The sequence below is a fragment of the Pipistrellus hanaki genome (assembly GCF_964339955.1).
Source record: "Pipistrellus hanaki genome assembly, chromosome: 15".
NCBI lineage: Eukaryota > Metazoa > Chordata > Mammalia > Chiroptera > Vespertilionidae > Pipistrellus > Pipistrellus hanaki.
In genome coordinates this window covers 39,452,381-39,468,606 of record NC_140517.1, presented here as the reverse complement: position 1 = coordinate 39,468,606, position 16,226 = coordinate 39,452,381, and the positions used below count along the sequence as shown (strand labels likewise).

Sequence of the window (16,226 nt, the reverse complement as noted above, 5' to 3'; positions counted from 1 at the left end):
GGGGAGGAGGAATGGTTCCTGGCGCTGGAAGAGGATTGGACTGGGATCCTCAAGGTGCCGAGAGGTCGGGGTTCCCTGGATAATCAAAATGAGTGGGGATATAGGAACAGGCCCCTGTCTGAGGAGCCCCTTCCTCCACCCCATCTCTCTGCAGTATCATTTGGACTATTGTTCCATGTACACGGACCACAGTGTCTGCTCTCGAGACCCGGAATGCAGTTGGTGTCAGGGGTCCTGCCAAGCCGCACTGCCTCCTGGGACCCCCTCGGGGGCTGTGAGTAGCTGTCCTCACTCCTCCTACTCCCCTTCCCACAGAGCCAGCCCTCAGTGTCTCCCTCTGTGAAACCAAGTGAAGAAGGACCCCCCACACTCACACGGGAGACTTGTTTCACATCTAAAATCACCATCCCCCATTCCTGATTGCTGACCCCTAAACTTTGACCCTTTCCCCAGTCCTTTTGAACTTATCTGTACCCATATTCCCAGGCCCTGTCCTCTTCAACTTTCTCCATTCTAATTGGCTTTCAGTTCCCTTCTCCAATTTCCTGATCCATTCTACTCCAAAACTCCTCAATCCATAGCCCTTTTCGGATCTCATAAGCCCCGGTGAACAAGGACTCCTGTCCCCTCCTTTCTTGCAGTGTCTGGCTGCCAGCTGCCTGGGCCTGGGGCGCCTCCTGGCTGACTGCCAGGCCTGCCTGGCCTTCAGCAGCCCTGCGGCTCCTCCCCGGGGACCTGGTGCCCTGGGCTGGTGCGTGCACAATGAGAGCTGCCTCCCTCGGCCCGGTGAGTGACCTGTGGAAGTGTGGGAGGGGGCAGTGCTGCACCCCACACTGACCCTCCTCCTGTCCTTACAGAGCAGGCCCACTGCCGAGGAGAGCAGATCTCAGGCACCGTGGGCTGGTGGGGGCCTGCACCTGTCTTCGTCACATCCCTGGAGGCCTGCGTCACCCAGAGCTACCTGCCTGGCCTGCACCTCCTCACCTTCCAACAGCCACCCAACGCCTCTCAGCCTGACAAGGTAGGGAGCTGGGGATGGAGTGTTGAAGGGCTGGTCCTGGGGTTTTTGTTTTCCAAATAGATCTTTACCACTTTATGTTTATATTCAAGGGTTTGATTTTCCTTAATAGTTAAAAACATTTAAGAAATTTTTTAAAATTGTGGTATCCCTGGCCCATGTGGCTAAGTGGGCTGAGCATTGTCCCATGCACCAACAGGCCCAGGTTGTGGGCTGCATCCCCATCAGCGTAGGTGCGGGAGACAGCTGATCAATGTTTCACTCTCACATCGGTTTTTTTCTCTCTCTTCCTCTCTAAAACCAATAAAAACATATTTTAAAAAGCCTTGTTGGTGTGGCTCAATGGTAGAGCATTGACTTATGAACCAAGGTCATGATTTGATTCCAGCTAGGGCATAAATGTGACTTTTAATCATTTTTCTTTCTTGCACAAAAAGTAGTATATTATCCACACTCTACTAGCAAATCCTTTTTTTCTTAATACATCCCAACGATCTTTCCATTAGAGAACTTAGGAAACATTCTCATTATCTTTACAGCTGCATAATATTCCATTTATTTTCCTACACCTGGTACTGTTGTTTATTTAAACAGTCTCTCATAATGAACACTCGACCTATTCCATTTATTTGCAATTACAAAAACACATGCTTACCAAAAAATCATATCTGTCACTTGGAATATATCTGTCACTTGGAATGTTTTATCTGGAATCTTTTTATTTATTATTATTATTTATTATTATTATTTAATCCTCACCTGACGACATGCTGAGAGAAAGAGAGAGAAAGAGAGAGAGAGAGAGAGAGAGAGAGAGAGAGAGAGAGAGAAGGAGAGAGAAACAGAGAAATATTGATTGGTTGCCTTCCTTACATGCCCTGACTGGGAATTGAACCCATAACCTTTGGTTGAGCACAAGATGCTCAGCCAACTGATGCACACCAGCCAGGGCTGGAATCTTCTTTCTTCTTATTTTTTATTTACTTATTTTAAAGTATATTTTTATTGATTTCAAAGAGGGAGAGAGAGATAGAAACATTAATGTTGAGAGAGAATCATTAATCTGCCTCTTGCATGCCCCTTACTAGGGATGGAGCTTGCAACCTGGGCATGTGCCCCCAACCAGAATCAAACATGGGACCCTTTAGTCCACAGGCCGACACTCCATCCATGGAGTCAAACCAGTTAGGGCTGGAATCTCCTTTTAAAAAAACACACCTTGTGTACTTGTTGATTATGTAGCAGAGGATAAGCTACATTGAGGTCCAGAGGTTCTGAGCACAGGGGCTTCTGTCCCCATGGAGTTGGGTGCGACACCCCCCAGGCATGTAGGCGTGTTCACTAACCTGGAGGTTTTCCATACCCTGTAGTTAAAGGGATTTTATTTATTTATTTTGTCATCTAGACTCCTGAGGGCTTAGGTGGAAAGGTGGGGAATTGGGGAAGAGGATGTTGTTCGTTCTCTGAGTTGGCATCCTGACTCTTAGTTACCCCTGGTGAGCAGCCTCCCCTGCCCTGGCCTCAGTCTCATTCCATGGAATTGGGAAGGAGGTTGAGTTGCCTGATCCTTTCTGGCTCTGATATGGCCTGAGAGGTGTGGGGACTGTGGGCCACGCAAAGAGGCACTCATTCATACCCTTCCCCGCTGGCACAGGTCTTGATTGTCCGCAGCACAACCATCACCCTGACACCCAGCCCAGAGACCGACGTATCACTGGTCTATCGTGGCTTCATCCACCCACTGCTTCCGGGAGGGCCCGGCGGGCCAGGGGCTGAGGACGTGGCTGTGTGGGCCCGGGCCCAGCGCCTACATGTCCTGGCCCGGATGGCCCGTGGCCCTGACCCAGAGAGCATGGTGAGGGCGCCTGGGACACTCAGAGGGTTGTTTGTGGTCCATACGGGGGAGGGGATGTGTGGTGCAGGGAAGTCTGGGGAGGAGATGCGTCCTTAGTGGAGAGAGGACCACGGGGTGTTCAGAGTTTGGGAAATTTTGAAGAGGGTGGGGAAGGTCTGTCTTACCAAGTCAGATTCCCCTGAGGAGGAGGGTCCCTGGTGCATTTGGAGGCACTTGGAGGTTCTTGGGATCTAAGGAACCCTGAGGCACTCCTCTTTCTAGGAAGAGGTGGCTGCGAGGTGGGTTTGAAGCTCCCAGAGGTTTCAGAGATGGGGGCTGTGGCAAGTCCTGAGGCCCTGTCTGTCCTCTCCCTACTGCAGGAGGAAGTGGGGCGCTGGGTGGCACAGCAGGAGAAAGAGATAAGGCGGCTACAGCGCCCAGGATCTGCTCGTCTCTTCCCACTGCCTGGCCGGGGCCACAAATATGCGGTGGAGATCCGGGGCCAGCTCAATGGCTCGGCAGGCCCTGGGCACAGCGAGCTCACACTGCTGTGGGACCGGACTGGTGTGCCAGGTGGCAGTGTGAGTACCCAGACCCAGATGCCTGATCCTCTGGGATTTCTGAACCCCAGACCACAAACCTTGGCTTTTGAACTCTGGATTCACCTTGCACCCTCCAGACTCCACTCCCTGACCCCCAGACTCTGACCTGACCTGATATTCTGACCCCTGCCCACATCTGTACCTCTTCCCTGACCCCACTGCCCCTGACTCTGCCCTCCATATTTTTACTTCTAATCTCTAGAATGTTTCAAATACTGATCCTCTTTTGTCTGCTAATGACCCAGATTCTGACTTTGTACATGCCTGACTTCTCAATATTGTCTCTGGACACTTAAGTCTTTAGCTCCAAACTCGGATCCCTACTTCAAACCTTGACTCCTGACCCTCAAGTTGGAGCATGGGTCCCTGACTTCCTATGCCTCCTCCCCCAGGAGATCTCCTTCTTCTTCCTGGAACCCTACCGCTCCATGGCCTGTGCCTCCTACTCCTCCTGCCTGGGCTGCCTGGCGGACCAGGGCTGCGGCTGGTGCCTGGCCAGCTCCACCTGCCACCTGCGCCAGAGTGGGGCTCACTGCACGGACGGTGGGGCCCGCGGGTCCTTGCTGGTGCTGGTGCCTGCCCTCTGCCCGCTCTGTGAGGAGCATCGTGACTGCCACGCCTGTACCCAGGTTCCTGCCAGGCCCCTGAGGGGGCAGTTTCAAGTGGGAGGCAACCAAAGCTGGGGGCTGGGGAAGAGGTGCCCCCAGGGCTGACATGGGCAGCCAAGGGTCCCTGTGGTGGCAGTATGGGGCCATAGCTGGGGCTGTTGTCTTTGATCTGTAGATAAGAGTCAGGTGGGGGGCAGAGGAGAGGGACTGGAGAGGGGGCTCCTGGCAGTCAGGACTTTAGGGGCCAAAAATCCCATGGGTCGCCTCTTCTCTAGAGGGGCATTTATTGGCTTGGGCGGCAGAGTCCAGGATAGGCCTTCAGGCCTGTGACCTCCAATGGTAGACCGTGGTTTCCCTGGAGGGTCGTTCCTAGGGAATGGCAAGGGAGCCACAGGGTTCCAGTCTTGCATCCCTCGCTCAGCCAAGTGGAAAGAGTACCTTTCTGTCCCCACCCACTGTCACCCGGGGTCAACAGGGGTCCCAGAAGTGCATGGGATCAGTCAGTGAGGTCAGGGGTGGGGGTGGCCCTTTGCCTACCTCTGGATCCCAAGGATTGCATTCGCCCCCCACTTGACCTTCCAAGGGATTCTTGTGCTCAAAACGTGAGAGGGTGCTGGGCAGGCAGAAGCCATGGATGCTGCTGGCTGAAGGGGAAAGTGTGGAGAGGCAGGCAGTGGGAGAGGGTAGGGGGCTTGGAGGGTGGTTTTAGGGGTGGGTCAGTGAGGGAAGCAGGGCACTGGGAGCCCAAGGGAGAGGGCTAAGCTGGGCTCTTACCTCTCCAACCCCCAGGACCCCTACTGTGAGTGGCATCAGAGCACCAACCGCAAAGGGGACGCAGCATGCAGCCGGCGAGGCCGGGGTCAGGGTGCCCTGAAGAGCCCAGAGGCGTGTCCCCCGCTCTGCAGCCAGTGAGCCCCTCGGGGCCCAGGGAGCAGGTGTGTGTGTGGGGGTGTACACACCAGCCATGGCATGACCCAATCCTCACTCCTCACCCTCAGGCGCCTGACCTGTGACGACTGCTTGGCCAACTCAAGCCAGTGCGCCTGGTGCCAGTCCACCCACACCTGCTTTCTGTTTGCTGCCTACTTGGCCCGGTACCCGTATGGGGGCTGCCGAGGCTGGGATGACAGGTGCGGTCAGGGTGGGCAGCTGGGCTCATGGGAGGTTGGAGAGGTGGAGGTGGCTGGGCTCCGACACCTTCCACCCCTGCCGCCCTGCAGCGTGCACTCGGAGCCCCGGTGCCGGAGCTGTGACCGCTTCCAGACCTGCCACGAGTGTCTGCAGAGCCATGAGTGCGGCTGGTGCGGCAATGAGGACAACCCCACACTGGGGCGGTGAGCCCTGGGCGGGGGGGCAGGTGGATGGGCAGGATGGGGTGGGCAGCTGTCCACGGCCCTAATTCTAACGGCTGCCCTGTTTCTCTGCCTCTCGCCTGTCTTTTCCTTACCACCGTCTCTGTTTTTCTCCCTCCCCATTTCTCTTAGTTTTTCTCTCTTCTCCCTCTTCACTCTGTCCCTGCTTCTGGGACTTGTTTCTCTCATTGTCCTTTCCTCCTCCTTCTTGACCTGTTTCTGTCTCTCTTTTCACTGTGTCCCTATCTCTATCTCGATTCTTTCTTTCACCATCGTTTTTGTTTGACTACTCTTGCTTTCCCTCTGTTGCTTCCATTTCTCCTTTCTCTCTCTATATATTTATACTTCTCTCTCTATCTCTGATTGGCTTTCTCTCTCCTTGTAACTATTTCCATCTCTTGTTTTTTTATCATCTCCTCCCACTCCACCACCTCCTTCAATCTCCCACCCTCCAGGTGCCTCCAGGGGGACTTCTCAGGGCCCCTTGGTGGGGGTAACTGCTCCCTGTGGGTGGGGGAGGGCCTGGGGCTGTCCGTGGCCCTCCCTGCCCGCTGGGCGTATGCCCGCTGTCCTGACGTGGATGAGTGTCGCCTGGGCCTGGCACGGTGCCACCTGCGGGCTTCCTGCCTGAACACGCCCCTCAGCTATGAGTGTCACTGCCAGCGCGGTTACCAGGGTGATGGCATCACATACTGCAATCGCACGTGAGTGGGGCATGGTTTCCATGGAGATGCTGCCCCAGGGCTGGGGTGTGTGGAGATGGGAAGAGGAAGTGATCCTGGTGCTGGAATCCCTCCTGTGGAACCAGCATCCCAGGGAGCCTCAGATTTTTACCTTGCAGACTAGGTCCTCATTAGAGTGGCAGGGTCCCCAGTGTAACACTACTTACTGTGAGGCAGGTCACCCATGCACTAGTAGTTCTCAGAGTTGCCATGGAGATGGAGGAGAACCAAGTTGAAAAGGGGTTTTCATAGAGAACAGATCACTAGTAGTGATGTATGGTTACTATAGAGACAGGAGTTCCCATGTGATGGGGTTACCTTGGAGACACGTAGTGTAGGACCAATGGAATGGGCAGTAGCTTGTGATGGTGCTGCTCTGGAGATGATGGGGTGGAATGGGATGGCAGGGATGCCTTGGGCACTCTGGGCCTGCCCAGCCCTTCCCCCACCCCTGCCACGGCCCCTCAGGTGCCTGGAGGACTGCGGCCATGGTGTGTGCAGTGGACCCCCTGACTTCACCTGCGTGTGTGACCTGGGCTGGACATCGGACCTGCCCCCGCCCACGCCTGCCCCGGGACCCCTCGGCCCCCGCTGCTCCAGAGACTGTGGCTGCAACTTCCACAGCCATTGCCGAAAGCGGGGGCCTGGCTTCTGTGATGAGTGCCAGGGTGAGCTGCCCTCCTCCCAGACACCCCCAGACTGGCCTCCAGGGAGCCTCCTCGGGATTCCAGTTTTCTTTTCTCTGCGTGGGCCTCAGTGTCCCCTCACCCAGCTCGGGGTCCTCCTGCCCACTGCCTGCTCCTGACCCCTGACCTCCTTCAGTGGCACTCATCTCATTGGTGGGGCTTTAGTCCCCACTCCGAGGACTTGCTATTCCTCCAAGTCTGGGCCTTGGTGACCCTCCTTTGAAGCAGCCTGAGGTCAGGGATCAGGTGAGCCAGTTGGCAGGCTCCTTCCACCCTTGTCCCTGACTGTCCTGCCTGCGGGGTCTCTACAGACTGGACCTGGGGGGAGCACTGCGAACGGTGCCGGCCCGGCAGCTTTGGCAACGCCACGGGCTCAGGCGGCTGCCGGCCCTGCCAGTGCAACGGGCACGGGGACCCACGCCGCGGCCACTGCGACAACCTCAGCGGGCTCTGCTTCTGCCAGGACCACACCGAAGGTGCCCACTGCCAGCTCTGCATCCCTGGCTACTATGGGGATCCCCGGTGAGTCAGGGGCCGGGCCGGGGGGAGGGGTAGGGTGAGGGGCATGTGGGATGAGGCAGGACTGGTCTGACACTGGCTCTTCTCCATCTCCTCAGGGCCGGTGGCTCCTGCTTCCGGGAGTGTGGGGGCCGCGCCCTCCTCACCAACGTGTCCTCAGTGGCACTGGGCTCACGCCGGGTTGGGGGGCTGCTGCCTCCAGGTGGCGGGGCAGTGAGAGCCGGGCCAGGCCTTTCATATTGTGTGTGGGTTGTCTCGGCCACTGAGGTGCTACAGCCCTGTGCTCCTGGGACCCTCTGTCCCCCGCTCACCCTCACCTTCTCCCCCGACAGCAGCACCCCCTGCACGGTGAGCTCTGAGGGCACTAGGGTTCAGACCTATGTCTTCCCCACCCAGTTGGACTCCTTAGGCTCTGACCCCCATCACCCCATTTTTTTAAATCTTTCAAACCCCAAACTTTAGTCCTTCAACCCCCAGCTCACAGACCTTCCCATTTACCAGATCACCTCTTGTTTCCTGGACTCCAACCCCCAGATCCTCAAACTGCCTTCCCCAGTACAGCATGGCAAATATGTGCTGTGTGCTAGCTCTCACAGCTGGTGGTGGCCTCCAGGAGCTGTGTAGTGAGAAAGAGGCACCAGGTGAAAGTGTCTGATTGATCAGCCACGTCTGCTGTCAACACAGGAGGGGAATGGTGATCTCAATGCCACAGTTTGACAGTCTGCCCAGTATGCTCAAACAGCCCACTTCCCTGTCTCAGATTGTCTCTCCTCCTCCCAGACCCCAAGCATCCCTCTTTCTCATCCTCCTCACCCCCTAATCCTCGCCTCTGCACCCCTCCAGCTGAGCTACGTGCTGGCCTTTGACGGCTTCCCACGCTTCCTGGACACTGGTGTTGTGCAGTCGGACCGGAGCCTCATTGCTGCCTTCTGCGGCCAGCGGCGGGACAGGCCCCTCACTGTGCAGGCCCTATCCGGTATGGGGACTAGAGAGGTGGGGCCTCTGTACTGGGCTGTGTATCTCTTGCTCCCCTGCATCTTGCTGACCAAGGTGGACTTAAGGCCCAGCCGATCCTGCCACTGACTTGCTGGGTGAGGCAACCCCTTGCCATCTGTGGGTCCCCATGTCTTCAGCTGAGAGGCAAACCGAGTATTGCTGGGCTGCCTCTGGAGAGAAGGGCCAAGCGGATGTGTCTTTGGGCACACAGAGGGCTGGTGTGAGGGCCCTGAACATCTCCTCAGCCTCGATTCTCTCTGTACCAGGGCTGATTGTGTCCTGGGGGCATGTGGCTGGTGGGCATGTGTGGGAGAGCTACTGGTATCTCATGGGTAGAAGCCAGAGGTGCTGCTCTATGTCCTACAATGCACAGGACAGCCCCACACCCAGGCCTCCTCAGCAGGGCTGAGGGAAGCCCAGCTCAGGCTGATGGAAATGCACTATTTGTTACCCCTGGCAGTTAAGGCCCAAGTCTGGAAATGCTTCCTTTCATACTGCAAATCAGAGGGGCTCCAAGGCTGGGCGAGAGGCAGAGTTGTACTGGCAACCTAGACTCCTCACAGCGAGCAAAGGACTGAGGGCCCCTCGTTTCGTTTCATCCACCAAGTATTTACGGAGCACTGCAGTGAGCCGGGCCTGAGCTAGAGGCGAAGGGTGCAGCAGTGAACAAGGGCACCGCGCTGCCTTCATGGTTCACTGTGTGTGCGTGTGCGTGTGCGTGTGCGTGTGCGTGTAGGACATCAAAGTTCACTCAGAATAGGGAGGGACGGAAGGAAGTGGAAGAGAGTGCCTGGCCTGTCTGGGAGTCTTTGGAGAGTTTCTGTGCGGCGGTGAAGTCTCATCTGAGGCCTGAAAGGGGTGGTGTGGGTAAGGGGGACTCCTCAGGGGAGGATTAGCATGTGCCTAGGCCCTGAGAAGCAGGAGCAGGGCCTGGTGCTGGAGCCAGAGGGCCGGGGAAGGCGATGATGTCAGAGGGCCTGCAGGGCCTTTTTTTTTTTTCCAATATAACTTGGACTCATTTTTTACATATCATTAATTCCTGTCTCCCCTGCCCCCCTTCTCCTCCTCCGCCCCCCAAATCTTCTTGAGGAGACTTGCTTTTACAAAAGAACAATAGGGAGTTGTGGAAGGTTTGGAGCTTGCGAGTGACAGGTTCAGGTTCATGTTTTTTAAGGATCATGTGGGATAACTGAAGGGCAGCGTGTAGGTGAGCCAGAGGGCTAGTTGGGGGTGGTGCTGGTGGCCAGGCCAGACAATAGAGGAAGTGGCAAGCAGTGGGTGAATAGGAGAGAAATTTAGGCTTTAAAACCTATGGGACTTGATGGGCTGGACTAGGGAGAGGGGTGCAGTGATTATAGATGATTAGGTGGCTGGCTTCCTGCCCAATTACATGGGTTTTTCTCAAAACCTGGGGATGGAGCCGGGCTGGACCTTGGCCTTTGCTACATGCCTCTGGCCTCTCTCCCAACAGGGCTGCTCGTGTTGCACTGGGAGGCCAACGGCTCCTCGTCCTGGGGCTTCAACGCTTCCGTGGGCTCTGCCCGCTGTGGGTCAGGGGGCCCTGGCAGCTGCCCTGTCCCCCAGGAGTGTGTGCCCCAGGATGGGGCCGCAGGCGCTGGCCTCTGCCGCTGTCCGCAGGGCTGGGCTGGCCCACACTGTCGCATGGCTCTGTGTCCTGAAAACTGCAATGCCCACAACGGGGCAGGCACCTGTAACCAGGTACAGGTGGGGTGGGTGAGTTAGGTGGCACGGGGTGGTGCTCAGGGCTCTTGCCAAGCTTTCTTCTTCTGTTCCCCAGAGTCTGGGCGTGTGCATCTGTGCTGAGGGCTTCGGGGGCCCTGACTGCGCCACGAAGCTGGATGGTGGCCAGCTGGTTTGGGAAACCCTCATGGACAGCCGCCTCTCAGCTGTGCGTTGTGGCAGCCGTTTCTGGGGGGGTTTCACACAGCCTGGCATTCTCCCTCTTCCCCTCCTGGGACCACTCCCCAGACCCGATATTCTGCCAGATACTGTCATGTCCTTAGCATGACCCCTCCTGTCCCCACCCCCACCCTCAGGACACTGCTAGCCGCTTCCTGCACCGCCTGGGGCACACCATGGTGGAGGGACCTGATGCCACCTTGTGGATGTTTGGGGGCCTGGGCCTCCCCCAGGGGCTGCTGGGAAACCTGTACAGGTGAGAACTGCCCTGGGGAGGAGGGATTCCTGAATGAGAGAGAGAAGGTCACCTCCAAGATGCTGAGATATCTGTCTCATAAGAGTCCCTCCGGGGTGCAGAATAGGACACTTCAAAGGACACTGTGACACTTGTCACAGCAAGTTCACCTCAGGGTGGATACTCATTTGGGTGGGGTTACCCTGGGGGATTGTAAGGTGACTGTCATAGGAGGGTTGCCCTCGGGAATGCTGGGATGACCGGACAGTGAGGCTGCCTTTCTGTGTGGGTTCCAGGTACTCCGTGAGTGAGTGGAGGTGGACACAGATGCTGGCAGGAGCTGAGGACGGGGGCCCGGGCCCCTCACCCCGTTCCTTCCATGCCGCTGCCTATGTGCCCGCTGGCCGAGGTGCCATGTACCTGATGGGCGGGCTCACGGCTGGGGGCATCGCCCGAGACTTCTGGGTCCTCAACCTCACCACCCTGCAGTGGCGGCAGGAGAAGGTGAGCACATCTCCCCCCCCAGCCCTAACCCCGGGCTCTGGCTGAGGTGACAGGGAGCTCCTGCCGGCTTCCTCCCCGGGCCCCAGCACAAGTCCCAGAATTGAATTTCATTGGCCGTCTGGGCCACGCCCTGGTGGGCCAGCCTGTGGAGAGGTAGAGTCAGCCCTTTGCAGCCAGAGCGAGAGCAGGGCTTCCCAAAGGAGCACAGGCTGTTGCTCCCTGAAGAAGTGACACTGAGAGGCAGGCGTGGGAAAAGGCCTGCTGCCTCCTGCTGGGCCAGGGCTGGCCGGTTGGTTGGAGGGCCTATGGTCTGACCAGCCCCAGGCAGCTCACTGTCTCCTTAGCGAGTTCAAGCGGAGTGTGGGGAGTTTTGAGTCTCGCTTCTACCCTCAAGATGACCTCTGACCTCTGGCCTCCTGTGACCTTTGCCCTCTATCTCTCAGGCCCCTCAGACTGTGGAACTTCCAGCTGTCGCTGGTCATACCCTCACTGCGCGCAGAGGCCTGTCTCTGCTCCTGGTGGGCGGTTACTCTCCTGAAAATGGCTTCAACCAGCAGCTGCTCGAGTACCAGCTGGCGACTGGCACCTGGGTGTCTGGAGCTCAGAGTGGGACACCCCCCACAGGTGGGGCTAGGGACAGGAGGGCACAGCAGGTGCTCGTCCACTCCCACACTCCGTGGTCACTGCCCTCACACCTTGTTATCTCCCTGTCGTTCCCTGCCCCTGCCCAGGCTCTCAAATACCATTTCTTGAGAATGAGATGCTCAGTGTCTCTAACACCCTCCCCTTGACTCCATGAAAAGCTGCCCTTTTCCTGTCTAGTAACGCAGGTCACCTTCTCTCCCCAGATCGCTGTCCCTCAGATAATCTCCTTTCTCTTCCTCTCCTTCTGCTCTTTGGTCACTGTCCCCAGAACATTCTGGCCACCCGGTCTCCCTCTTCCCTTTCCCAGAGCCTCTGAGTCTGGGAAGGGCCCCTGAGTCTGTGGCCTCAGGGCCTGGGAAGGTGTGGTAATGAGAAGGGGAGCCCAGGAAGGTGGGGGCCTTCCTGATCCCCAGGCCTTCCCCAGCCTCTGTTCCCCCTCTATCTCCCCGCCCCCCAGGTCTCTATGGTCATTCTGCCGTGTACCACGAGGCCACCGACTCTCTCTACGTGTTTGGGGGTTTCCGCTTCCACGTGGAGCTGGCGGCCCCATCCCCCGAGCTCTACTCCCTGCACTGTCCTGACCGAACCTGGAGCCTGCTGGCCCCTTCTCAGGGGGCAAAGGTCAGAAAAGGTGGTCTAGACAGATGGATGTAGTGGGTGGAAGGGAGTGGGCCTCCCTGTTCCAATGATCCAGGACTAGTTCACCCCTGGACTCCTATCCCCCCTTTTCACAGTCCCCTGAACCGAGCTGTGGCAGCCCAAGTCTCCCTTGCTCCACCCCTGGCTTGGAAGAAAGAATCCTAGACCAGGAGTTCCAGGCCTGGGTTCTGCTCCTCCCACTCTTGGTGTAGCCCTGGCAGGCCCCTCCCCCTTCCTGGCCTCCCCATCTGGAACTGGGGCTCTGAAACTCCTTGCTCTTCCTGCCTTCAAGGCCAAAAGAGAGGGGTGTGGGATGTGCTAGTTAGAGACAATTGCATTTTCCATCCACCCAACATACTCCCAAGTCCTTCACAGATGCCCCCAGCCCAGCTGGTGCGGTTACATGAAAATGTGACATCTGTTTCAAGCAGTCTGGGCTAGCTCCTGGGGAGTAGCTTGTAACCAGGCTAGGGTCTGCACTTGGCGCCGGGGTCTGCTTATCCAGGGAGCAGGCCGACAGTGACAGCTCAGGGGAGGGTGGTGCTGGTTCTCTCTGAAGGAGCTCTGTGCGAGGCCAGGCTGGGCTGCCAGCTCAGAGCACAGGATGTGGGAGCAGGAAAAGGAGGTGGCTGCTGAGGAAGGAGGGAGGTTTCCTGGAGGAAGAGGTGAGATCTGAGGAAGGTTCACTGGGTGGGCTGGTGGGTGCTGGGGTGTAGGGAGAATCAGGGTGGCCAGTGGGCTGAGAGAGTGAGCAGAGGACTGTGGGCTCTGACAGGCCACCTGTCTCCCCAACAGCCCCGCCCCCGACTTTTCCACGCCTCAGCGCTGCTAGGGGACACCATGGTGGTCCTGGGGGGCCGCTCGGACCCTGATGAGTTCAGCAGTGATGTGCTGCTCTACCAGGTCAACTGCAACTCTTGGCTGCTGCCTGACCTCACCCGTAAGTCCATTGCCGTCCCTGTGAGCCCCCGCCTGGGACCCTGCTCATTAGGAGTCACATGGGTCCCTTCAGACTCAGGCAAAGCTCCTATTGCCTCCATGGTATCTACAGACCCAAGGGGATGCCCTCCTTCCTTTTTTTTTTCCCTTAGAGAAGTTTATTTTGCTACTTTTATTGGGGTCTGTGGTGGGGGCCTAGGATTTCTACTGGCTCACTCATTATTGGTGAAATTATTATTTTTAAAAAAATATATTTTATTGATTTTTTACAGAGAGGAAGAGAGAGAGATAGAGAGTTAGAAACATCGATGAGAGAGAAACATCGATCAGCTGCCTCCTGAACCCCCCCCCCCCCCCCCCCCGGGGATGTGCCTGCAACCAAGGTACATGCCCTTGATTGGAATTGAACCTGGGACCTTTCAGTCCGCAGGCTGACGCTCTATCCACTGAACCAAACTGGTTTGGGCTCATTATTTGTGAATTTAAAACGTAAGAGCAGAAAACAAACAAGTAGCTCACACAGTCAGATTTGAAACCAACCAAGTTCTCTACAACACATCTGGCTCTGTGGACCCGGTCCTGGGCGGCCATGTGTGACTCCCGGGAGCCTTCCTGAGCGGGTGCCTCTGGAAGGGCTGCCTGGCGGTCAGAGTTTCAGTCAGGCACTTGCATGGCAAGAAGAAAACAACTGTCAGGGCTGTACTGCAGCACTCGTCTCCACTCCTAATGTCACTCGCTGCTCCTTTTCCTCTCTGTGTCTCTCTCCCTCGCTTGTGTTTTGCTGTCTGTGTCTGATTCCCTGGCCCTGTTGGGCCTTTTCTGTCGTTCCCTGTCCTGTCCCGACTGTCTTTGCTCTCCTTAGCCTCTCACGGCTTGCTCGGTGTCCCTCTCTGACTGGTGTCTTTGTGTGGGCCTCTTCCCGGGGTCTCCTGCCCATTCTCTTTCCCCAGGCCAGGCCTCTGTGGGGCCCCCGATGGAGGAGTCTGTGGCCCATGCTGTGGCGGCAGTGGGGGGCCGCCTGTACATCTCAGGGGGCTTTGGGGGAGTGGCCCTGGGCCGCCTGCTGGCCTTGACCATGCCCCCCGACCCCTGTCGCCTGCTGCCCTCACCTGAAGCTTGTAACCAGTCTGGGGCCTGCAGCTGGTGCCATGGGGTCTGCTTGTCTGGAGACCAGGCTCACAGGTAATGGTGCTGACTGGCAGCTCAGGGGAGGGTGATGCTGGTGCTCTCCGAAGGGGGTTCTGTGCTAGGCCAGGCTGGATGCCAGCTCACAAGGGGATATGGGCAGCTCATCACAGGCAGGGCGCACTGGGGACTCGAGGGGCAGTCCTGCTTGTAGGCTGGAGCGTTATCCAAAAAGACATGGGGCTCAGGAACCACCTGAAGGAGCTGGGTCTGAACTGGGCCCTAAATGACCAGGAGACTTGACACCTGCAGTTTCAGAGGTGGGGCTGTGATTGGCATGTTTGAAAGACCACCTGAATTTGGAGAACATGAGACTGGAAAGTTGGGTGGGGTCCCCAGTGCTTGGCTGAGGCACTGGCTCCATCCAGTCCACAGACCCCCTCATTTTAGTTTGGGAAGCTGAATGTGCCAGGAAGCTGAGCTCGCTGTCATAGGTTTTGCACCAACTCATTTGGCTCCACTTTTCCCCTTAAATGTGCCACCATCTGCACTACAGAAATATTAGAGGGTTTGACTGATGGGGTGTTATGTACGAATGCGCACATCCACTGCTTTTCTGAAATCTGGGAAGCTTGGAAGCACTGGGCTTTCAAAGATTTGGGGTAAAGGATTATGGACCTCCACTGTGAATGACAGGGAGCCACAAAGGTTTGGGCAGGAGGTGGCAGGCAGCCTGGGGCAGAAAGAGAGCTTGGGGCTATTGTGAGGGAGGGAGTGACCAGGGGAGGCTGCAGGTAGAAACTAGACAGGAGGCCAGAGCTAGGGGAAGAGGCCGAACTGAGCAAAGGGCTGCAGAGGTGGGCAGGAGGGGACGGTCAGAGAACCAAGAGGCTGAAAGTCGGGGTGCTGGAGGAGCAGGAGGCTGTGACATGCTGTTTAGTGTCACTGGCTTGGGTGACTGGTGGACACGGGACCATTAGCAGGTGGGATGGGGAAGGAGCAGGACTGAGTCTTGTGCTGAGTGCAGTTTGGCATCAAGAGCATGGAGCCTGGATGAGCCAAGGCCTTGTGTCTCCCCAGGCTGGGCTGTGGGGCACCCGCTTGCTCCCCAATGCCTCATTCCCCTGAGGAATGCCGACGTCTCCGGACCTGCAGTGAGTGCCTTGCCCGCCATCCCCGGACCCTGCAGCCTGGAGATGGAGAGGTGAGTGGCTCGAGGGAAGGTGGAGGGGCTCAGGAACAGCATCCTCATCAGCTGTGATTGGGTGGAGGAGCTGGGTCAGGAGGGATGCAGGGGACCCCGAGGACCTCATAGAGCCTGTCTTCCCCCACCAGGCATCTGTCCCCCGCTGTAAGTGGTGTACCAACTGTCCCGAGGGTGCCTGCATCGGGCGCAACGGGTCCTGCACCTCAGAGAATGACTGTCGGATCAATCAGCGAGAGGTCTTCTGGGCAGGGAACTGCTCGGAGGCTGCGTGTGGGGCTGCCGACTGCGAGCAGTGTACCAGGGAGGGCAAGTGCATGTGGACACGGCAGTTCAAGAGGACAGGTGAGCACCAAGGCTGGGCCCCTGAAAGGAGAGGCTGGGGGCCGGGGCTCCGAGTCTGAGGGAGGAGGGGCTGGGGCCTGGACTGCTGGGTCTGAGGGAGGAGGGCTGGGGGCCTGGGCTCCGGGTCTGAGGGAGGAGGGCTGGGGGGCCTGGACTCCTGGGTCTGAGGGAGAAGGGCTGGGGGCCTGGGCTCCAGGTCTGAGGGAGGAGGGCTGGGGGCCTGGACTCCTGGGTCTGAGGGAGGAGGGCTGGGGGCCTGGGCTCCGGGTCTGAGGGAGGAGGGCTGGGGGCCTGGACTCCTGGGTCTGAGGGAGAAGGGCTGGGGGCCTGGGC

At 57.6% G+C, this 16,226-nt stretch overlaps 1 protein-coding gene across 1 annotated transcript in view; it reads left to right on the top strand.

Annotated features, from left to right (window-relative positions):
- The window catches only part of MEGF8 (multiple EGF like domains 8), a 42,933-nt gene that overhangs the window by 13,251 nt on the left and 13,456 nt on the right, over nucleotides 1-16,226 (top strand). Inside the window, exons 10-33 of the mRNA XM_084905259.1 lie at nucleotides 155-274; nucleotides 642-786; nucleotides 858-1,021; nucleotides 2,673-2,873; nucleotides 3,233-3,433; nucleotides 3,847-4,083; nucleotides 4,852-4,970; nucleotides 5,061-5,192; nucleotides 5,283-5,396; nucleotides 5,870-6,118; nucleotides 6,605-6,804; nucleotides 7,134-7,344; nucleotides 7,440-7,689; nucleotides 8,185-8,317; nucleotides 9,809-10,056; nucleotides 10,136-10,246; nucleotides 10,395-10,513; nucleotides 10,789-10,996; nucleotides 11,440-11,620; nucleotides 12,099-12,262; nucleotides 13,076-13,220; nucleotides 14,170-14,401; nucleotides 15,425-15,548; nucleotides 15,680-15,893. Of these exons, the coding sequence (XP_084761385.1) occupies nucleotides 155-274; nucleotides 642-786; nucleotides 858-1,021; nucleotides 2,673-2,873; nucleotides 3,233-3,433; nucleotides 3,847-4,083; nucleotides 4,852-4,970; nucleotides 5,061-5,192; nucleotides 5,283-5,396; nucleotides 5,870-6,118; nucleotides 6,605-6,804; nucleotides 7,134-7,344; nucleotides 7,440-7,689; nucleotides 8,185-8,317; nucleotides 9,809-10,056; nucleotides 10,136-10,246; nucleotides 10,395-10,513; nucleotides 10,789-10,996; nucleotides 11,440-11,620; nucleotides 12,099-12,262; nucleotides 13,076-13,220; nucleotides 14,170-14,401; nucleotides 15,425-15,548; nucleotides 15,680-15,893 (4,222 nt within the window). The remainder of the gene's footprint in view (nucleotides 1-154; nucleotides 275-641; nucleotides 787-857; nucleotides 1,022-2,672; nucleotides 2,874-3,232; nucleotides 3,434-3,846; nucleotides 4,084-4,851; nucleotides 4,971-5,060; nucleotides 5,193-5,282; nucleotides 5,397-5,869; nucleotides 6,119-6,604; nucleotides 6,805-7,133; nucleotides 7,345-7,439; nucleotides 7,690-8,184; nucleotides 8,318-9,808; nucleotides 10,057-10,135; nucleotides 10,247-10,394; nucleotides 10,514-10,788; nucleotides 10,997-11,439; nucleotides 11,621-12,098; nucleotides 12,263-13,075; nucleotides 13,221-14,169; nucleotides 14,402-15,424; nucleotides 15,549-15,679; nucleotides 15,894-16,226) is intronic.